This window comes from Microtus oregoni, unplaced genomic scaffold (assembly GCF_018167655.1).
Source record: "Microtus oregoni isolate MIOR12 unplaced genomic scaffold, Mior012 000004F_ref0000308, whole genome shotgun sequence".
NCBI lineage: Eukaryota > Metazoa > Chordata > Mammalia > Rodentia > Cricetidae > Microtus > Microtus oregoni.
The window spans coordinates 34,838,539-34,860,300 of NW_024543063.1; the positions used below are offsets into that span (position 1 = coordinate 34,838,539).

Sequence of the window (21,762 nt, forward strand, 5' to 3'; positions counted from 1 at the left end):
CAGAAGCAGCATGGGTCTCTGAATGGGACTATGGGGGCAAAGCTGTCCTCCCCCTTCGTTGCACTGGTCTGCCATGGGAGTGGGCAATAAACTTCTGTTAGGTCTGCACAGAAGCCAGATTACTCATGACCAATTTAGATAGCATGATGGAGTGTTGTGAAGCAGGGCAGGACAGTCTAGGTATATCTGGGGCTGCAGTGGGCCATAGGGGAAAGCTTTTAAGACAAGCCATGTATGGGATGATCTGCCAACTACTACAACAGCTGAGAACAAGGTCTGGGCTCTTATTAAATTTCAGACACCGTGATATGTGTTTTGCTAGATTAGCCCTGTTTAATCCTCTCAACGTCTCCAGGAGTTATCTCCTTTTACATCTGGAGAGAATGAGGTATGGAGAGATTAAGTTTCTGAAGTGCCACAACCCCTGGTGGCAGAGCTGTTGTCATAGGCAGCTGGATCACATGTGATGGAGCCAACCAGGGCAACTCCATGCAGGAGGAATTACTGTGATGGGGACGGGGGAGGGCAGACCGAGCAACTGTGGGGAAAGGCAAAATCTAGACAGCAATGCACTTGCACAGGCCTCTGACCATGGTGCTGAAAGTACCAGCTTACGGTGCATGTTTCTGGCCGTGGTGCTGAAAATCCAGACCGCGAAAGCGCGTGTGCGCTGACCGTGGTGCTGAGAAGATGGTTGGCCAGGGTAGGGTAGAAGCAAAGAGAAAGGAGAACCCGACATAGCAGTTACTCTCAACCGTCGTCAGGAAAGGCTCATTCTGTCACTGTGTGGGTAGCAGGGCTTTGGTGAGATGCAGTTTCTGTGACTGGCATATAGGATACATTCCATGGGATAATGGGGGTGAAAGGAAATGATGAGTGAGTGAGTTCTGGTGTTCTATTTATACAAGAGCTGGGCGAGGACTGGGGTTGTAGCTCAACTCGTAGAGCACATACTGAGCATGCCCAAAGGCCCTGCATTTTCCAGGGTGCAAAAATAAATTAAAAATAGATTTCAGAAAAGGAGTCTGGAGAAGGTTCAGGTGCAAGCATGAAGACCCAAGTTTGATCACCAGTGTCCATGTAAAAGGCCAGGCATGGTGGTGAGTGCTTGTAATCAGTGTTGGGAAGGCAGGGAGAGGAGGATCCCTGGGGCTCTCTGGCAAGCCATCCTAGCCCAACCAGAGAGACTCAGGATCCAATGAGAGAACCTATCTCAAAAAATGAGGTGGCTTGCTCCTGAAGAATGACATCTGAGGCTGACCTCTGATCTCCATGCCCATGTACCTATGCACAAAAGCACATAAGCTTTCAAACGCACAGGGGCAAGCACAGAGAGTCCCCTGTCCAACACACAAAGAGAAAAGCAAGTGAACAGGAGACACCGCATCCATCACTGGCCTCTTAGTGCAGCTCTCCCCATGGCCCCCTAGCTGCCCTTGCTTTTCTTACTCTTAACCATCCTGACAGAGAGTCCCTCATCTTTTCAGAGACCGAGGCTTTATATTCTGGCTCAGTAGCTGCAGCCACCACAGAATTAAGCAGTGACACAGTGAGTTATTATCCCGCCTGACTTTAGCTGGGTCTCTAACCTGCAGCCCAGATACCTCACTGCTGGAGTGCTCACACAACTGTCTCACTGGTGACATGAAAAATGTCCCATGCAATCTCTCGACTTGGAGCCATATATCCTTAGAGTTGTGGCTCTACCCTTTGTCTGGGGGGATAATGTTGTTTTGTTGAGAAGGGGGAGAGGGTGTAATTACATTTTCCTTAAATGTTGTGCTCATTCTTGTTAATCAAAAATTAGTAGCTCTTAAAAAAAATAAACACAACTCAAGTTCCCCAGGAAGCTGCTAGACGTTCCCATGGTCTTTTTAATTACACGGAAGTGGAGCAACAATGTGTTCCTCCACTTTACATCTCTGGAATTAACAAGACAAAGTACAATGGCGGCTGTACCTAGGTGGTAGGATTCAAGGTGAGTTTTAATTTGCTTCTCTGTTCTGCTCTGAGTTTGTTAGTTTTTGTACAATGAGCATGTATTGTTCATGAAAAACATTGAAGTGACTAAAAGGAGGGGGGACTGTAGCATTCTAAAATTTGACAAAGGAAACAGAAACATGCCTTCCCAATGCTCAGTTCTTACTGTGCTCTCAGATGCAGCCCTTGTGGCCGGCAGGGTGTCGGTCCTTGTGCCTCTCCTTCAGTAATCTTCCAGTTTCTAAATAACATCTGTAAAACTTGTAGCCCTCTTTTTTGGGTTTGCCCATTTTTTTTTTCTGTTTCCCAGGAAGAAAGATCTGCATGCCTAATTCTCACTACACCCTCAACAACAGTGCCTTGTACTTATACGCGCTTCTTTAATGGTTGAAATGTCGACTAGATGGTGAGAGGACACGCACAGTTTATGGAGAGCTGTTCTATTAAAGCACTTTTATGTATACAGGTGACTAGTAGCCTACATGTGTGCCTGTGTATCACACAGGGGAGATCAGAAGAGCATATCCAATACCTTGGAGATGGAGTTACAGCAGGTTGTGAGCTGCCTTGTGGGTGCTAGGAACCAAACCCAGGCCCTCTGTAAGATCAGTCATTGCTCTTATCCACCGAGCCACCTCTGTGAGACCCCAGCATAGAACATGTCTGCCTCCCAATGATGCCTGGGCAGATCTGCAGAGCTGAGAGTGCCTGGCCAGGGAACCAGGAGAGAGGATAGAGAGAGAAGGACTGCCTCTCATTTCTTCAAACCCAAGGAGAGATATGAAATAGGGAAGGGCATCAAGTAATAATTAAACATTGCCATTTAATTAGAGTTTACTTGTGCTGTTTATTAAAGGCAGAGCTGGATGAAAATCCCTTTAATGCTTTGTGAGGCCTCATTATCCTCTTCTGGGTGGGATTTGGTACATCCAATGCCCGGGCAAGAATCCTTTGAAAACCACTCATTTGCAAGCCCCTCGTTAATTAAATTAAATTTTATGGAGAGCCTACTATGCTCTGCTGGTGTCATTCATAATTAGCCTAGTTCCCAGGGATAATAGCCCAGGGAGGGAATGCAGGCAGAGAAAATGCAGGCAAGCACTCAGGGGCAATTTTTTTGTTGGTCACCATCACTATGTCCTAGGAGGTCACCAAGGAAACAGAATGAGGCAATGATGAGCCCATGCTCCTGGGGACAAATAAAGTGCTAGGTCCCCTCAAGCCTAAGGATCAGAACATGACCTTGCTTAGTCGTGACCCCTCATTTTTGCAGACTGCTGACTCACTGGCCTTGAACCCATGTCCAGTGGAACCACAACCCCAGTGGGAACAAAGCCTGTGTAACGTGTGTGTTTCCTCTGGAAGGCTCGTCATGGTTTCTGCGCTTGGGGACAACACTGTGTGTGGCCATTTAATGGGGAAAACAAAGCAAAAAGATGTGAGTTGTGGTCTCATGTCCTTACCGGATTGCACCCTCTGCTCTCCCGTTCCCCCAGGTTTCAAAATAAACCCAGACACAAAGGGAATGGATGAATTGGGGCAGAGATGGTACAGACCCTTCAAATAGTGGCCCTCAGCCAGGATGATGAGACCAAGATCCCTTTAAGACAAGTGGCAGTGCTTTAAGAACCAGGACACTTATTTGGGGGGGGGGGGTGGTGCAGATGTTTTTGTACAGCATTTGTTCTTGCAAAATTAATGTTTCCCTGCTTCAAAGCTCTCTGACAAAAACAAACCTGATGTCAATTCCATCTCTCCAAACTGCCTGCCTGTGGCTGTTAGAACACCACTCGTCATTGCTACTGAACAAGGTAGCCACACCCACCTCGCAAGGAACGCACAGCACCGATGAGGAGATACCAGTTGGATCTCTAGGAATGCTGCTGAAGTTGCTCCTTGAATTGCCCTTTCTAGCTCCTTACGCTTCACTTTCTTCTGTTGCTCCCACTTTCTCACTAACCATTTAAAACATTCTGTAGTCTTTTTCTTTTCAACCTTTTTTTTTTTCCTTCAAGCCTTGTAGCTGATGTGCATAGGTGAAGGGGTCTCTATTCCCCTGCTATGTTTTGCAGCTGATTGTCCTCCAAAAGCCTGAATTCAGAAGTTGTAGTTCCCCAACCCTGACTCCACTGGGAGGTGGTAGGACCTCTAAGAGGCAGAGTCCAGTGGGAGGTCTTCAGGTCACCAAGGACATGCCCTCCCAGGGGACTGGAAAACCCTGGCTCTTTCTTCTTTCGTTGTTGTTGTGGGGTTAGCCAGAAGCTGGACAGTTTCTCTGCCACGTGCTTCCAAAGAAACAGCATCACACAATCCCAGATATTCTAGTGATATTACATTTTTGTTTTAAGAAATAGTTTACCTAAAGTTCAGAGAGTAAAACAGCTGCACTGATCAGCCTTGCAGACAATCCCAGTAGCCACACCAGTTTGCCATAGAAACAGGGCAGTAATTATGCACGCCTTTAATCCCAGCACTAGAGAGGAATATAAGACAGGAGGGGACAGCTCTCACTCATAGTCTCATTCTGAGATTCCTGGAGGCAGGATCATTATTTTGGACTGAGACAGAAGTAAGAGCCAGTGACTGACTGTTTTGCTTCTCTGACCTTCAGGTTGAATCCCAATTTCTGTCTCTGGGTTTTTATTAATCATGCTATGAGATAGAAACTTCCAAAACTGCATGTCAAAAAAATCATTCTTTTCCTTACTCCGTTGATTTAGCTCTGGTCCTCATGGCTCCGTCACAAAGCTGGCTGTCACAGAGAGGGTAACCACCCATGTCTTACCTCCTTGGCTGACAGTTCTGTATGGGCACAGAACATCTCCCCTCAGCCTGTACCTTAGAAGAACTCATTTTTACTCTTGGATGCACAGAGTCACAGAGCCTTTCTGACATTGCCCTTTGTAGAGAAATCCCAGTGGCATCGGCATCGCTGTGCAGGACCAGTGCCCCAGGTGGATACAGGAGGAAAGCGAGCAGCAGCTACTCTACTGTGCTTAAAACCGTCCTGTTTGCTTATTGTGAATGTTGCGGCAATTTTAATTTTAAAATAATGTCTTTAGAAATTATTTTCTCTGTGTGTGTGTGCCTCAGTGCAGATATGTGCACCACATGCATACAGTGGTGCTTCCAGGGAAGCTGGAAGGGGGCACTGAATCCCCCTGGATGTAACGTGGAGGCTAGCTGTAGAGGAAAGAGAAGCGAGCAATGAGGAGGTATATTTTGTAATGTTTTCAAATTGCATTTAGTGTGTGTGTGTGCACATGCACGTTCATGTCACTGTGTACGTTTGGAGGACAGAGGACAACTTTCTGGAGTGAGTTCTCTCCTCCCATCACATGGATCCTGATGATGGAACTCAAGTGGCCAGGGTCAGTGGCTAGTGCCTTTACCGTTCAATCATCTTGCTCTCCCCTGAACGTACATGTCTATCAATTAAAAATATTTCTTGCTTAGCACAGACATGATCCTGTCCTCCAAAAGAAGGGGTGGGGGTGTAGTTCAGTGTTAGAGCAGTTGGATAGCATGCATGAAGCCCAGCGTTAGATCTCCAGTGCTCCCCACAGTGGATACAGAACGAGGCTGAGAGCGTAGCTTGTAACTCAGTGGCAGACTCTGTCTGGCAAATGTAAGGAGATGGTACAGATTTCAGATCCCCACCTCAACAATGACAGTGGATATTCTTTACTTCTGTCTTCATTGCTTTGACCCCAGAGTGCTGTAGGCATTCATTGCATATTTCGGTGAATGAATGAATGAATGAATGAATGAAGAGATTGGCCCAAATGCAGAGGCCCTTTCTACCTTGCACAAGCCTTCATGTGGCGCTCAGCAGTAGTCACAGATGGTAACGTGAAGTCTGATTTTACAGTGTGACTCCTGGCTATGATGTTAGAATCCACAGGGGAGCCCCAGGCTAGCCACAGTGGTAGGACCTCAGTTTAGAGTCTCACTACTTTAAGCCACAAATGCCAGAGGGGTCAGGGGCTATGTGGGTGCCATGGTTGAGCCATTCCTGTATCACTTCTCTGACCTGCTGGCCACTGTGTTATTACTGCTCCAGGCCTGACGCTATGATCAGCCTCTGGGGAGACCCTGAGATGCACCCGCTGCTGGCTGGTGGTGCTGACTGACAGGTATTCTTTTCTCAAGGGGCGTAGCCTCCCCTCTATCTGCACCTATTTAGATGTCTATTACAAGGTATTAAAAGCTAAGCATTACTAGGCATGGTTAGGCATACCTGTAAACCCAGCACTTGGGAGAAAGAGGCTTGAGATCAGTAGTTCAAGGTCATCCTTAGCTACATAGAAAGCATGAAGCCAGCCTGGGCTACAGGAGATGCAGCCTTAAACCCCCTCAAAGACAGGCAACCCCAAAGCTAAGCAAATTGAATGACTTAGAAAATAAATATTGGGCAAGAAGCAATATTAACATTTGTCAATATTTTTCCAGATTGGTTCTGAGAATTAATTTCGGAGCCTGCCAAGAAGGCAAATGATAATTATATTCAAATGCAGCCAATTTGAAACCCTGTTTTCAACAATGAGCGGGTGCCCCGTGGCAAATGCATAACGACACATGTAGACAGATGTTTCAAAGCTGATTTGCAAAAGAGCCTTTTGACTGTTTACTCACGGCTTTTGGATGACCCAGTGCCTGTCACCCAAGGAAGTCATGGACATCTTGTCTGTGGGTCGTGATGAAACCCAGGGTTCTATTCTTAGTAACTGGAGACATCAGACCTTCAGAGGTCCACTTGTGCAATTTATCAGACTCTCTATCCCATGGATGATTTCATAATGGAAAAATCTGACCACGCAAAACGAGGGCTGGCTCTACTAATACATTTACATAAATAATTAAGAATTCCATAGCAATGTGGTGATAAAATGTATCGCCACCATAAACCTCCAACGGAAGAACATCACTTTAATTAAAAATTACAAAGGACTTCCATAAACAACTCATTTATATTTCAAGCGCTGTGTTGGTTGACTGCCGAAAGAAATATCTTGACTCATTAAAAAAACAACAACAAAACTCCCTCATCCCAAATCTTATTATTGAGGTCAGTACCACATATAATTTAGAAAGAAGTGTTAATAGGTGATAGTAGACAGAGGGACTTGTTCTAATTTTCCCAGGTAGACAGGGTATAGCTGGCCTTTAATGTTTGATTAGAATTTAGAAGGGGGGTGGCACCTCAAATTAAACTCTTAAATCTGAGTTTGAAACCTGGTTAGGGCATTTGTGGCTCTTCTTTCTCCCACTGAACATTTATTGCTTTTGTATCTTGGGTACCCGTGTGTCTTAGAACCCCTTGGGTGAGAGAATTCTATTTTCAAGTCAATTGGAATTTTTTTCTTTTGCCTTCTGCTTCCAAAGGCCTTAGCAATTACAGAATAAAAGTCTCACAGTTAGTCAATGACATTTTTGTCCAATTTACCACCTTTTTGTTTCGGTGCAAGTGTGTGTCTGGTTTTCTTTAGAAAGGTTTCAAACAGGAGATGGATCAGAGCACTAAAAAGAAGGCATGGTGAGTCCAGGAAGAGCAGAGGAAGACGAAACTGGCCAGTCAGACAAATGTTTTGGTGCTAAATTTTCATTATTCGGTTGCATTCTTTACCATTTTGAATGCAGGGTGCCATGCAGCTGAAAAGGCCCAAGTTCAGGGGACAACACAAGAAAAAAACAGAGCCCCCTCCAACAAAAAAAAAATAAGAAAAAGAAAAGAGAAAAACACAGGACAGAGCAGTCACTGTCAAAGGACGAGCATCTAATCTGGATGGGATTCAGATGCCAGGCTTAAAGAATAGACTCAATTTGTGTCATGGTGCCCGAAGGAGAGCTGGCAGATGGAAAGGACTCTCTATGCAACCTACGAGGGCCTGTATGTCCTGCGGTGGTAACACTCCTGGGGCTGGTCGCCCTGTCTGGGCACCAGGTCAAAACAAGGCCATTGGGAATACTTCCACCGCAGGTGGGTGCCAGTCAGTGTGCGAACATGAAAAGAGGTTGTGGCCAAGGGCACTGGGAGGATATGCTGAAGAGGAGGAGGAGGCAGGAGGATTAGGAGTTTGAGACCAGCTTAGGCTACATTTTTTTTTTGGGTCAGCGAGATGGGTCAGTGGTGATGGACGGCATTTGCTGCTAGGCTATCCTAACTTTGCTCCCTAGAACCCACACAAATGAAGGAGAGAACCAATATAGGCAAACTGTCTTCTGACCTCCACATGAACACTGTTATACACACGCTTGTGCCCTAGTGTGCACACACACAAGTAATAAAATAATATCAGAAATTTTGAATAAGCTAATCACGTCTCTTTCTGCATTTAAATGCTGGCACTTAGACACTACAGCCTAGCCACAATTACCTACCAGGGGTTCTCCACCTTCCTAATGCTGTGACCTTTTAATACAGTCTCTCATGTTGTGGGGACTCCAACCATAAAACTATCCTTGTTGTTACTTCATAACTGTAATTTTGTTACTGTTATTTCTGGAGATAGAAGTTTGCCAAAGTGGTCACAACCCACAGGTTGAGAACTGATGGATGGGATCCCTTCTCTCCTATGTCTGTTAATTGGGTTCTTGGCATATGCCAGGGCCAGGTCTGGCCTGTGTTCAGACTTTTGAGACATTCAGAATCTTTTAATTCTATGGAGTCTTCATCCCTACTCATAAAGAAGTACATTTTATTATATTCATATTTTAAGTGGATTTTTCCCCCTACAAAAATTTTAAAATGATTTAAGCATTTTTTCCTTTGCAATTTTATTTGGCAAGGCAAACACTTCACTGCCAGTTCCTGTCATCGCCCTGGTATCTGCTCAGGTGTTCTCGCAAGGTGAGATGCATGCCTGCTTTGCAAATTTAAAGCCATTTCTGACAATATCCTTTGGTTCACGGGAGCTGTCCTAAGATAGGAACGCTTTGTCGCACGTCACCAACATTCTTTTTCTCGTGACCACACACTTCTGGGAGGTTCAAGCCTGTGCCACCCCTCGTGAGTGACTGTGCCACAGCTAATGCTGTGCCAGGCTTGCAGCAGGTTCTAAATAAACACAACTGACTTGATGGGTCAATGGATTATATCTGCAACCTGGCTCATGTAGCCCAGGCTTGCTTGAACTTGCCATGTAGCTGACAAAGCCCACAAACTCCTAATCTTCCTGCATCTATCCCCCAATGTCTGAGATTACAACACATCCAGGTTATGGCTTTCTGGGGTGAAACCCAGGGCACTGTGCGTGCTAGGCAAGAGATGTACATACCGAGTGTGTCCCCAGCCTTCCTTGTATTTTCTGTTATCTTAAGTAAATATCTAGTATCTAATGTCATTGGATTCTGTGATTTGGGAAAATATCCCCCAAAGGCTTGTATGTCAAAAGATTGGTCCTTGGACCATGAGATCTTTGTGAGTGGAGCCTAATTGGAGGAAGTTTGATCGTTGGAGGCACATACCCTTGAAGAGGGTCTTGGCACTCCAGGTTCGCCTTCTCTGCTTCCTGGTCTCCATGAGGTGAACAGAGTGTTGTATTACATCCCCCCCCATGAGGTACAGCATACCCAGAACCCCCACAGAACAAGGATGGACTGTGATGATAGACTGTAATAACAGATTGTGGAGCCATTGTCTGCAACTGTGGGCCTAAATACATCTTCCCTCTTTCTGGCTTCGTGTTTCTGTGGTGCTGGGATTTGAGTTCAGTATCTCACGTATTTGAGCCTCTCCCTTCTTTTTAAGCAAGTTATCTCTGGATTTTGTGACTGTTAGGGAAAACTGACTAAGACACGAGATATTTCCATCAAAAATCTACTGTGTATATTCTTGCTAAATTGAAAGGTTTGATCCTATGGCAGAAACTGTCAGTCATTTCTCAGTGTTCATTCTTCCTTCACAAAGATCTCAGTTGTGAAAGCTGCCTTCTAGGTAGGCATGGTCACGTGAACAACTCTAGGAAATGAGGTTCGAAGAGAAAAGTAGCTGACTTCAAGGAAATCACCTTAAAAACAGGAAGTGGGGGAATAAATGGCTCAGTGACTTGAGTTCAGATGCCAGAGTATGTAAATGCTAGGTGAGATGTCAGGCAACCATCTGTAGTCCCGCCTGGGGGACATGGACACACACACACACACATCTCCAGAGTCTGACCATCTAAGGGAGTCCTTGGCTTGATTGAGAGACACTGCTTCAGTGAAATAAGGTGGAGGATCAATCTAGTATGATTTCTGATGTTAACATTGGTTAACATCACATGCACATACACATGGAACCAACACACAAGCAAAACCATGCAACACACACACACACACACACACACACGAAAAAGTAGAAAAAAAACCTCTAGGAAGTACCCCTTTTTATCTCTGAGCCCCTTCAGTTAGAATCTTCCTGTTACATTCCAAACATATTTTTTGCTGACACAGCTAGATACTGGCAATGGGGTAATGAATGGGGGATACTATTCAGCAGTGAAAAATGACGGCTATTTCTGCACATGGATGGTTCTTTGGCATATCGAAAAGCAAGAGTAGCAGGATACAGAAGAGTGGATGACATCAGCCATTTGGGGCAATTAATCTGAGAAGTCTTTATATGAGCCTCTCTCTAAATTCAAAGGTGTTCTGTAATGAGGTTGTTACAGAGAATTACCTTGGGTGGGATGATTATGGTCATTTTCTCTCTCCCATTTCCAGAGTTTTCTCCATGAGCTGTCTTAACACAGCCGGTAGACAAAGAATTCACCATCACTCAGATGTTGCTGGCTGTTTTAATTTGGAGCAGAGCACACTGAGTGACGGACTTGTCAATGGGCTTCAGTAATGAACACCTTCTAGAGAATTTGCAGCCTGCTGCCTGGACACCTCCTGCCTTCAGGGCTCCAGGCTTGGCAGAGATCAAGTGCCTTGGCTTCCGGACACCCCCTTGCAAGACAACTCAATGCTGAGACCAGATGTGTGTTCTATCACACAGGACAGCATGGGCAGGAGGGCCAGATCACAGGTTGGTTAGTTAGAAGTTCCCAAATGCAGGGAGTGGGCAGCAGAGCCCCTTGCTGGATGAGGCTGGGATGATCATCAAGGGCAGGCTGGACCCAAGGGATGCCCTCCGGATGCTGACTGAGGAAGGCCTGGATGCTTGTTGCTGGCTTGTGGGTTGTGTATGATTGGAGGTGAGATACATGGAGGCGCTTATTGGCACTCAGCCCAGCCCAGAGGGTCTTAGAATAGATGGAGACAGAGGTGAGGAAAGGAAATGTAGAAACAGAATATGGGACAAAGAGGAGGAGGACCAGGAGGAGACACTACAATGTTGCCTGAAGATGTCTCACTTCCTCCTCTTCTTCCATTTGTAGTAGATGGGAGAGGCAAGGGAAGGCATGGTGGATAAGAGAAGAAAAAGAAAGGCTGGGAAGAAAGCCCAGCTGGAAAAGTGTTTGCCATCTAAGCATGGGAGCACAAGTCTGATCCCCAAAGCACATATACTAAAAGTCAGGCAGGGTGGTGATTGCTTGCGATCCCAGCACTGGAGAGTCGGAGACAGGTAGACCCCTGGGGCTTCTTGGTCAGCCAGACTAGCCTCTTTGGTGAGCTCTGGGCCAGTGAGAGACTTTCAAGGTGGACAGCTCCTAAGGTTGACCTCTGGCCTCCCACACATGAACACAGACACACAGACACAGACACACACACACACACACACACACACACACTATAACTCATGGGGGAGGGAGAGGTCAAGAATAGAAACGAGAGAGGAGGGGAGGATAAGACAGGCAGAGAAGTTTGGAGTGGAGAGACAGAGGGGGCAAGAGAAGGGCAGGGCAGGACTGGGACAGGAGAGGGAGGCCCAGGGAGATGTCAGAGCAAGGGACACAGAAGGAGAAAGGGATGGATGGAGAAGCACAGGGACAGGGACACATCATCATAGCCAAGGCTCAGAGGGAGACACAGTTCTGTGCAGGACCCCTGGGCCCTGTCAGTGGCGCAGCTGGGAGTCAAAGGCTGGGTCAGCATCTTTTTTTTTTTTTTTGTACTTCAGTCAGCTAAGTTCAGAGATCTTGAGATAAAATAATAGCTCCCAGAGTGAAACTCCCTTTTCCTTAAAGACCCGTTCCCTACAGAATTATCTGAGCTACAACAGTTAATGAGACCAGAGACCACTTGCAAAATCAATGTCTGCCTGGGAACTCTGTGCAGCCCAGTGAAGAACAGGGGAAAAGGTTCTCCCAGCCCGGCCCCTCCACTCAGCTTCGCTCACCCCTGTACACAGGCCTCCCTGGAAGGCACTTTCTAATGTGCTGGATCAAACGCCCCATCACCAAAGAGCCTTTCCTCCCCAAGGCAACAGGTCCATTTGCCAGTGATGCTTCATGAGCTCGGAGGTAGCACCAGGAGAGGAAGGAATAGAGGGGAAGGCAGGGGCAGGAGGAGGAAGGAGGAGAAAAGGGAAAGGCAGGGAGGGAAGAGGAGGGGGATTATGAAAAAAGGGAAAATTCAGCCAGTTAAGCTCAGAAAGGGATACTTGACAGGCAATTCTGATTCTCACTGGGTAAAGGGACCAGCCCAGCATCTCTGAGCTAGTCCAGCATCCCTCAACCAGCCTGGTATTCCTCTGCCAGTTTCAGCATCTCTTAGCCAGTCCAGCATCCCTCAGCTAGGCCTGTGAGCAGATGTTGGCCCTCTTAGGGGACTAGCCACAGGGAATTAGGGCAGCTGCGTTATCTGTGGGTTTTTGTGGTTCCCAACCACAGGCCCATCTGCACCTCCTGAAACTTAGCGCTTACTCCAGTCTTGAGAAGGGCTCCGGACCTCTCTAAGTGGCACCAGTTCAAGCCTTCACACAGGATACTCGGGTCCACTGTGAAACTGCACACCAAAGCCAGACCATCCACACTTGTTCTTCCCCTTGCTCCTCAGGGTCACATGTTCCAGAGGACTCTGGGAGCTGTTCCTGGGACTGGCTACACTGTCTCTGGGGAGGGTGTGGCTCTTTCTGCATGCAGATAGAAGACTGGTCCAGGGCTGACCTCATTGCCTTGGAGACATAGAAGCCTGGCTGAGGATGGAGCCAAATAGGGAGACAAGTACTGGTGTGTGTGTGTGTGTGTGTGTGTGTGTGTGTGTGTGTGTGTGTATGTGTATGTGTATGTATATGTATGTATGTGCTTGTGTGTGTGCAAAGGGAATCTGGCCTCAGTACTCAGTGCCATCCCACTGGGCACCAAGTTCCCATGTTCCAATCAGCTGGCTAATTTGTGCATTGTTTGGCATAGGGGAGTTTGAGCTGAGTCCAGGCTACTGGTGACCTATGGTCATAGAGTGTTGGTCAGTCTTGCTGGTGTTATATATCCATCCCTCTTTTCCTAAGCTTTGGTATAGAAATCCTTAGCAACCCCTATCCCCCAACTACCACCCCCACACAGTGGATGCTCCTAACATTGCACTGGGGCACAATGAGGAAACCACGGGCTCTTGTCCCACAGTCTGAATTGTGCACTCCAGGTTCTGATGCTGGCCTTGGTGGCCTTCAATGTCTTGGCTGCCACCAACCAGCTTTCTCTTTGCAGCTCATCTTACCCTCTATTCCCGGTGCAAGGAGGGATGTTTCCGCTCACCTATCTCAGTGCGTAAATCTGTGTTCTCTCCACCAGCCCCAGTCTCCTGACTGCCTTCCTGGGCCACATGGCAGGTGGTCACATCTCAGCTGCCCCTCCAGCTGGGTGTCCTTTTCCAGAGGCTCATCTTCTGCTCAGGCATAGTGACTTGATGAGAGCATGAGCTGGGTGACACGGGGAGGGACGGTGGCTGGAGATGCTGTTTTCCCTTGGAAGCCTTGACAGGCCAGACCACAAGATCCAGCCACCTGGAACCTCAGGGAAACCCTGGAGCCTGCATAGCCCCTAGCTGCTTCCCTTTGTGCTCTATCTTATAAGCAGCCACAGACTCTCTCAGCAAATTAATCCCGTGCTTATTTCAGCCCAGAGTTGGGTTCAACTGGAGAACCCAGAGGGACCCTCCCTTCCTCTGTCTGCCTTTGATGTGGACTCTGTGGCTTTTGTCCCAGGAACCCCCACTCTATTAACCCTCTGTTCTCCAGCAGCAGCAGAGCTGAGATAGCAAGGCAGAGACCAGGCTTAGCAATGCTAACTCCACTGCAGGTCATTTTATCCCCTCCCCCTTGCAGGAATCCCCTGCCTTATCCTTCTGTTGTAGAAACGGAAAGGGATGGTAAGGAGCCCTAAAGATGGCCGTGTCTGCCCAGCTGCCTTTAGCTGAGTTACAGGTTTCACAACCAAGTCCTTAAAGCATGCTCTTTGACAGCTAAATTGCCTTTTCCTTTGCTGGGGAGGGGGATGAGAAGACAGGGGAGGAAAGGTGATTCTCATTCTCACTGTCAGAGGAGGTGCTAGTATTCTGCATCATCCTCTAGTTCACTTGGCAACTCAGACAGTCTAGAAGTGAAGAGACACCCACTTTGGGGGTGGGAAACAACCTCTTTTTCCCTGCCAGCTCGCTGTATGGGAGACAAGGTCAGGAGCTTGTCTCTAAAGCTTTCAAATTAAGAAAAAAAAAGATTCATTTATTACAAGTGTGTCTAAGTCTTGATCATTTGTGTTCTCTACAAGGGGATGGTGTTTTAGAGGGAGAAACTTGAAACTTTCTTTGCAGAGACAAACTGTCTTTGGGCCTGTGTAGTGACCTGGTCATGTGTGACAGTGTTCCAGCGAGGGCATCCTCTGGCTGCTGGCACTCGACGTCAGCCATTTATCGAAATCTCATTATGGAAAGACCATCTGTGAATTGCGGCACAGAGCTTAAGACATAAGCAGGACTCGGATGATTTGAGCCTCATCTGACCCGAAGCCTCCTCCCTGAGGAACACTAGCTTTCATAGTACCGGAAGGAAAGTTGACCAAGAGGAGAAGCAACCAATGGTCCTGCCTGGCTGTGCTGCCCACAGCAATTCCTAAAGGTGCAATAGCGACATTTCTGTCTTGGCAGTAACCAAGGCCCACTCAGTGGGGGAGAAATCATTCCTGGTACAAGAAACCTAGCCAATCTAGTGAGGCTGTGGATCTTAGTGGACTTACTATTGCAACTTTACTAGACCAGCATGACTCCTAACTGCATTCTAAAATCTGTCCTGACACCCACAGGTAAGGACAGCTCTCACTCCTTATTAAAGAGGCTTTCTCAAGAAAATACACACACACACACACAAACACACACACACACACACACGCACACACACACACACACAAAACTCACAGAAAACCACAAAGGATCGAAATACAGAGAACAACTTATCGTGGGGTAGCCAGCCCCAAGGCATATATCTACAGTACAAATCCCGCACCTAAAGCTAAAGGGACATCATGAAAGAGAGGCCAAAAAGATTTTAAGAGCCAGGAGAATGGGAAGTCTGTTCTGAGAGTGTCTCCTAGAAACAGCAGGGATGCTACACCCTTGACACCCAAACGACACGGACAATGCCAGTGCCAGTAGACAGACTAACATGGAAGGGAAAAATCTCAAAGACCCTCATCCCCAGACAAAGACCACTAAGGAATGCTGAGGGAGGGAGAAGTAGCATTTCCCAGGGATGGGCCCCCTCAGTGGTTATCCAATATCAAGTGGTCAGCCCTGAAATCATACACATACAAGTAATGCTAAGTGGACTGAGAAAGTTGTGTCTATATACTTACACACATGTAGGTGTAAACAATAATAATTCAAGTGTAAGGAACTCTCCTGTCTCTGCCCCCCCCCCCCAGTGCTGAAATCTGCCACACCTTCTCTGGGAGCCAGGAGCACAGACTCAGCTCTCCAGACTTGGGTGAGAAGCCCATGCTGGAATTCACAACGCCTCCATCTGCCAAAAGAACCAACCAATGCCTTTCACAGAGCATCAGGTTCTGAGATGCAGAAGCCCACACAGAGTGGCTCTTCTTTATGACCCTCCAGACTTGGCTAGGTCATTTGGGAACATAGCTCTGAAGTCAGTCCCTTCCTCAGTTGCAATCAGAGATAAGGACATTGTCCTCTCACTGAGAGTCCCTTGGCTCCATCAGGTTCAAACTTCTTTTCCCTCCCACACATCCAGATGGACAGTAGATTTAACTGAATAGCATTTTGCAGCAGGCAGTCAGCAACCAGCTCCACCAGCTTTGGCAACCAAAGAGGAAGGTGGTTTCCTGCTCGCTTCCATCCATAGGTACCAAGCTTCTCACCCACCTGATGGTTTGATGTTGCAGGGAGTCAGGGTCTGTGGCGTTCACTGTCAACAGCACACTGCCCACAGAGATATTCTCCTTTTTGGTCACCATCATGGGGTCCGGATAGAAGACTGGACCCTCGTTGACATCCAGGACTGTAATGTGGACAGTCGCTGTGGAGCTGGGGCCATAGGAGACATCTGGTACCAGTGGGTCCTCATTTTCCACTTTGATCAGCAAGGTGTGAAAGGCAGAAATCTCATAATCCAGGGGCTGGGGAGCAGACAGAAGGGCGTCAGAAAGGCACACACTATGAAGTGTGTTTACTCTGCACACGGTCCCTCTGGCATTGCATGAGCAGCTGTGAACACTTGGGGACAGTGCTGGGCTTTGTGGCTTAAGTCTTGTGCCATTTCAGGGGTCCTCTCTAAGGAAAAGAATGTGGGGTCTGGGACTGTGCCGTGAACTTGGCTGTCTACGATACTCTCAGAATCTTTTGGTTTCAGGGACTATTCTAGTAGAGGGGGACACCAGAATGAGTCAGGTCCAAGACATGTGGGGTACTAGGCCTTCTCCACGGAGGAGTGTATCAATCATCACCCTGATGTGAGAGCTCTACAGCTCATCACCAGACAGAAGGCCACACCCACGTCAGTCCCACACAAAGATGTTGTCCTGTCCCCATGTCAGTGGGCAGTCCTGCTGAAGACCCCTCCAGAGGATTTTGCAAAGAGGCCAATAGTCCATGTGCCCCTGGCTACATCAGAGAGCACACAGGAAACCCTGCTGTAAAAGGAGTTGAGGTGATGTTCCTGCCCATCAAATGTCATGTTCTTTCTGAACCACAGAAACCATGGTGCATCGAGAGTGACTTTTCTGGGAGGGGCTCCTGCTACTAAGATGCATAGGGAGACAATTAGACAGGGCCGGGATAAACGTCCCAACATAGTGGTCCCTGCACAAATAAGTAGCAGATTCCTCAGTGTGTACCCATTTTGGGATGATGACGTGAACAGGAGCCTGAGGCAGAAATTTGGGTCTATGTGATTTCCTGTGGTGCATTCTCAGAGGAGAGGAGGCAGGAGGCAGACGAAGATCCTGTATGATGAAATAAACCCTTTCTCCCCTAAGTGGCTTCAGGCCATGATGTTTATTTTCCTCTAGTCTGGGCAAACACATGTTAGGGACCACCAAGCCCCACCCCATGGTGCAGGATATAGATATGTATCTACTAAAGTTTTCCCATGAAGCTGCTGGGCTGGAAAGTTAATAAAGCATCCTTTATTGATTGACCCAGGGCTAGCTTCAGAGAATGGCCATGGCGATGGTGTTTCATGCCCTCACCCCTTTGAAAGCAGCAGCCTTGCACTGTTGGTGCCAGGCTCTCCCAACAGTTCTTCTGGCACTCTTATTAGGGAGGAAGTGACCCAGAGGTTGGTAAAGGCAGGAACCCAGACTCTGTGTCCTCTAGAAACAGAAGTGTCTGTGATTGGTTACACTCAGCAGCTCTGGTACTGATCTGAAGAAGTAGCTCACAGGATTCTGTGTCTGTCGTACATAACATAGAATCTCCATGGAAGAAGGGACCTCTGTTGAATAATTGTCTGGATCAGATGATGGCCATGGTTGTGGGGCACTGTTTGTTACCTAATGCAGGAGGGTCCAGCCCACTGTGGGCAGTACTATCCCTAGGCAGGTGTGTAAGAAGGATACGAGATGCATCTATATCATCTCTATCTATACTCTGTCTATCTACCTACCTATACCCTATCTGTCTGTCTATCTATAGAACAGTGTTCCTCCATGTCCATCCTTGATTTCTTTTTTTCCTTATTTGTTTATTTATTTTTACTTAAAAATTTACACCTCCTCCCATTCCCCTCCCCCATTCCCCTCCCCCATTCCCTTCCCCCTCCCTCTCCAGTCCAAAGAGCAGTCAGGGTTCCCTGCCCTGTAGGAAGTCCAAGGTCCTCCCCTCTCCATCCAGGTCTAGGAAGGTGAGCATCCCACAAAGACTAGGCTCCCATAAAGCCAGTAAATGCAGTAGGATCAAAACCCAGTGCCATTGTCCTTGGCTTCTCAGTCAGCCCTTCTTGTACGATATGTTCAGAGAGTCCGGTTTGATCACATGCTACATCAGTCCCAGTCCAGTTTGCTTTGGTGAGCTCCCATTAGATCAGCCCCACCATCTCATCCTTGACTTCTACATCAGCTTCTGGTCTGATTTCTATCAGCCATGGGCTGTGACCTGGAAGTGGAAGATGACGTGAGTCGTTTCCTCCCCCAAGCTACTTTGGGCCAGTGTTTCACCACAGTAGGAAGACTAGCAGAGACTGAGTGACAGGCAGGGCAGTGCTCCCATAGCTACTGATTCTAAGAGTCTAAGGCAAAAAAGACTTCGTAGCTGTGGTTAAAGCAGAAGCCCCGAGATAAGGGATTATCCTGGATCATCCTGTGGACCTGATGGAGTCGTAAGGTAGAAGGTGTTAGAGGGGATGATGGTCATCAGGGAGCAGCAATGGAGGTTGTAGATGCTTTGAAGATATTGGAAGAGGCCGTGAGACTAGGGCCACAGGTGGCCTATAGAAGCTGGGAGCAATAGGAGCTGGAATCTCCCTTCAAGCCCCCAGGATTTACCAGTCCTGATCACACCTTCAGTTTCACTCAGTGAGGCCCTTGTTGGACTTCTAATAATCAAGCCACACTCATCTTTGGCTGTAAAATTCATGCTCGCTGCTATCACAGCAATACTAATCCGTCACAGATTGGAAGTAGCTGTTACTGCCCCAAACATTTTATATATTTGTTCATGAAGTCCTCACAGTGCCACGGGTTGGACATGTCCCCCTCTTCACATTCTGAAGTCACAGGCTCCCACGTGAGGGCATTGACAAGGGGTTCATTAGGAGGTCATTTGATCATGACGTTGAGCCATGTGAACGGGGGAGGTGCTCTCCCCTTACACTGGATGGGGACAGAGTAAGGTGGTGTCATCTGTGCAGACACAAACTCTCACTTGACCTTGAGTTTCTGGGTTCCATGGACTTCAGCGAGCAGAACTTTAGCTAACAAATGTGCACCTTCTGACCAGCCAATGAGGAGGTCAGTGAGGTGGGACTCTAGCACACCTGTGGGAATCATCTTGATTGTGTTATTTGACATGAGAAGACTTCTCAATTGTGGGTGGGACCATTCCCTAGGCAGGGGGTCCAGACTGTACAAGGCAGAGAAGAGGGGCGGAAGGGTGTGTTTGTTCCTTGCTCTCTGCTTCTTTTCTGCAGATGCAGGATGAAGAGCTGTCTCAAGCCCTGGCTGCTGGGATGCCCACACCAGGGATGGACTATGATGACCCTGAACTCTAAGTCAAAGTTAAACCCCTTTTCTCTTACATGGCTTCAGCCAGAGTGTTTTTTTTATAACAGCCAAAGAAAGAGACCAAGACAGCTACCAAGAAACACAACCTCTTGTCACAGCAAGCAGAACGGAGTGTGAGAGCCACCCTGAATTATAAGCAATGTTAACTGGCTTCTTATAGACGAGTAAACTGAGGAACAGAAAACGTGGGCAGGTGCTTCGTTAAGAACACACAGGGACTTGAGATCAAGGGTCCTGCCCTGCCCTTCGTTGCTGTCCTTCCCTGCCTCAGGTACAAATGGTGTCACCTACCAGGGAAGAAAGTGTGAGGCAGAGAAATCTCTAAGCCCACAGTGTTCTCTGATCTTCCGGGGGGAGAGCAGAATATTAATTTCTCTGTGACTTTCTCAACTCTGTGATTCTACACACCTTTCATAGGGCCCTAGCTACTCATGGGAGGACAGAGGTGCCACCGGGACCACCCTTACCTTGACCACAGAGAGCATGCCCTCGTTGGTCTGCGGGTTGGTGTGAATTTCGAAGCTCTGCCCGGGATTTCCGTTGATGATGGTGTACGCGGCCCTCCATGCTCCTGTTGTGGGGTCATCTTTGTCCTCCACGGTCAAATTGACAATAACTCCCACGGCTCCTTCCTCCACCGTGGCTTGGAACTGCAAAGCAAGCAGGCGATAGTGTTTTGAAACGTATCTGGCAGACACTAGTAACAGAGCTCTTCTTGTGTGCACTACATGAGATATGATCCACTTATCATCTCAATTAATAATATACAATGCAGGGATTCTGGCTAGGAAGATGCTGTATTCCACAAATCAGCTTTCCCTGGACTCCGGTAAGGCCACGGGACAAACTTAGCTCTTGCAGAGTGTGGGGATGCTGCCAGGTTGGGAAGAGGGCTGAGAGCAGCTGTGCCTCCTCTCTTGCTCTCTCTCCCTCTGTTTCCTAGGATGCACACAGCTAGGAGACCCTAAGGGTAGTGGGGAGCCACAGAATAAAGAAGTTCGGGTCTCCAGTCTCCCATGGAGGGGGCATCCCTGAGTTAAGAGCATTTTTTTCTGGATTATTGTTGGATAAGAAGCGAACGCTGGTAGAGTAGGAGCCATTGTATGTGTGGGCTTTTTTTTGCATGAATTACTCTATCTAGTGTGTATGTGCCTGTGGGTGCATGTTTGTTTGTGTGGGTACGTGTGAGAACAGCCTCAGGTGACATCCTCGGTGCCTTCGGGACAGAGTCTGTCATTGGTTTGGCATTCACCGAATAGGCCAGACTGGTTGATCAGGGAGCCTGAAGGATCCTCCTGTCTCGGCTTCCCCATCGCTGGGATTCTAAATGCATGCCTGACTCTTTAATGAGGGTTATAAGGGTCTGATGCAGGATCTCATTCTTGGGGCAGAGTACCTTACCAAGCCATCTCTCCAGCCTTTGCATGTGCTGTTCTTATAGCTTTGTTCACCTTGAATGCATGATGACCAGGTAGAGGGTGGGACTGGGGTGGAGGGTCTGGGGCCCGACACCCAGTGTTTGCCTTTTACCCTGCCCCGTCACACCCTGAGACTCCCTCACAGCCTGCAAGACTAATAGACTATTTGCTAAGAAATGCAGCTGTTTGCCGCTGGGAGCTGCAGTTTTCATTTATACCACATCTCAAAAACTTGTTGCATGTAGGTGTGATGGGGATCAATCATTTCATGAAAAACGAGCGTTCCCACCGACGGAGAATCTCATAAGCTATCATGAGTGCATTTCCTTTGAGTGGGAAGTGTGAAGTATTGTTCTGACGTTTACCTCTGACACACTCAGGTGAACAGTAATCTGTTTGCAAATATCTCATAAACGAGCAGGACCGAGATGCTGACAAGATGAGGAAATAGCTAGGAATTTCAATTAGCAGCAGTGAGAATCCACACACGGTAAGATGATGTCAAAAAGGCCTTGTGTTCAAAGAGGAGTAATTTGAGAAATGAGGTTTTGCAAACAGTCACTGATTCATTGACTTTTAAATCATTAATCATGAGCCTCCATATTGAGGCTTGGTTGGGGGGATGGGGCAGGGATAAAAACTAATTTGTCTGTGGCATCTCTGCAAACCCAGGCAAATCGTAAGGGTCCAGGGATGCACACCAGGATGGGACTTAGCTGTGGGAGGGGACCGTGGGGGATCATATAAAATGGATCCAGAAGTTACTA

At 47.6% G+C, this 21,762-nt stretch overlaps 1 protein-coding gene across 1 annotated transcript in view; it reads right to left on the reverse strand.

Annotated features, from left to right (window-relative positions):
• Cdh13 (cadherin 13) overlaps positions 1–21,762 on the reverse strand; it is a 949,947-nt gene that overhangs the window by 57,426 nt on the left and 870,759 nt on the right. The window contains exons 9-10 of the mRNA XM_041650745.1: positions 20,045–20,227; positions 16,222–16,475 (exon numbers count right to left, since the gene is read on the reverse strand). Of these exons, the coding sequence (XP_041506679.1) occupies positions 16,222–16,475; positions 20,045–20,227 (437 nt within the window). The remainder of the gene's footprint in view (positions 1–16,221; positions 16,476–20,044; positions 20,228–21,762) is intronic.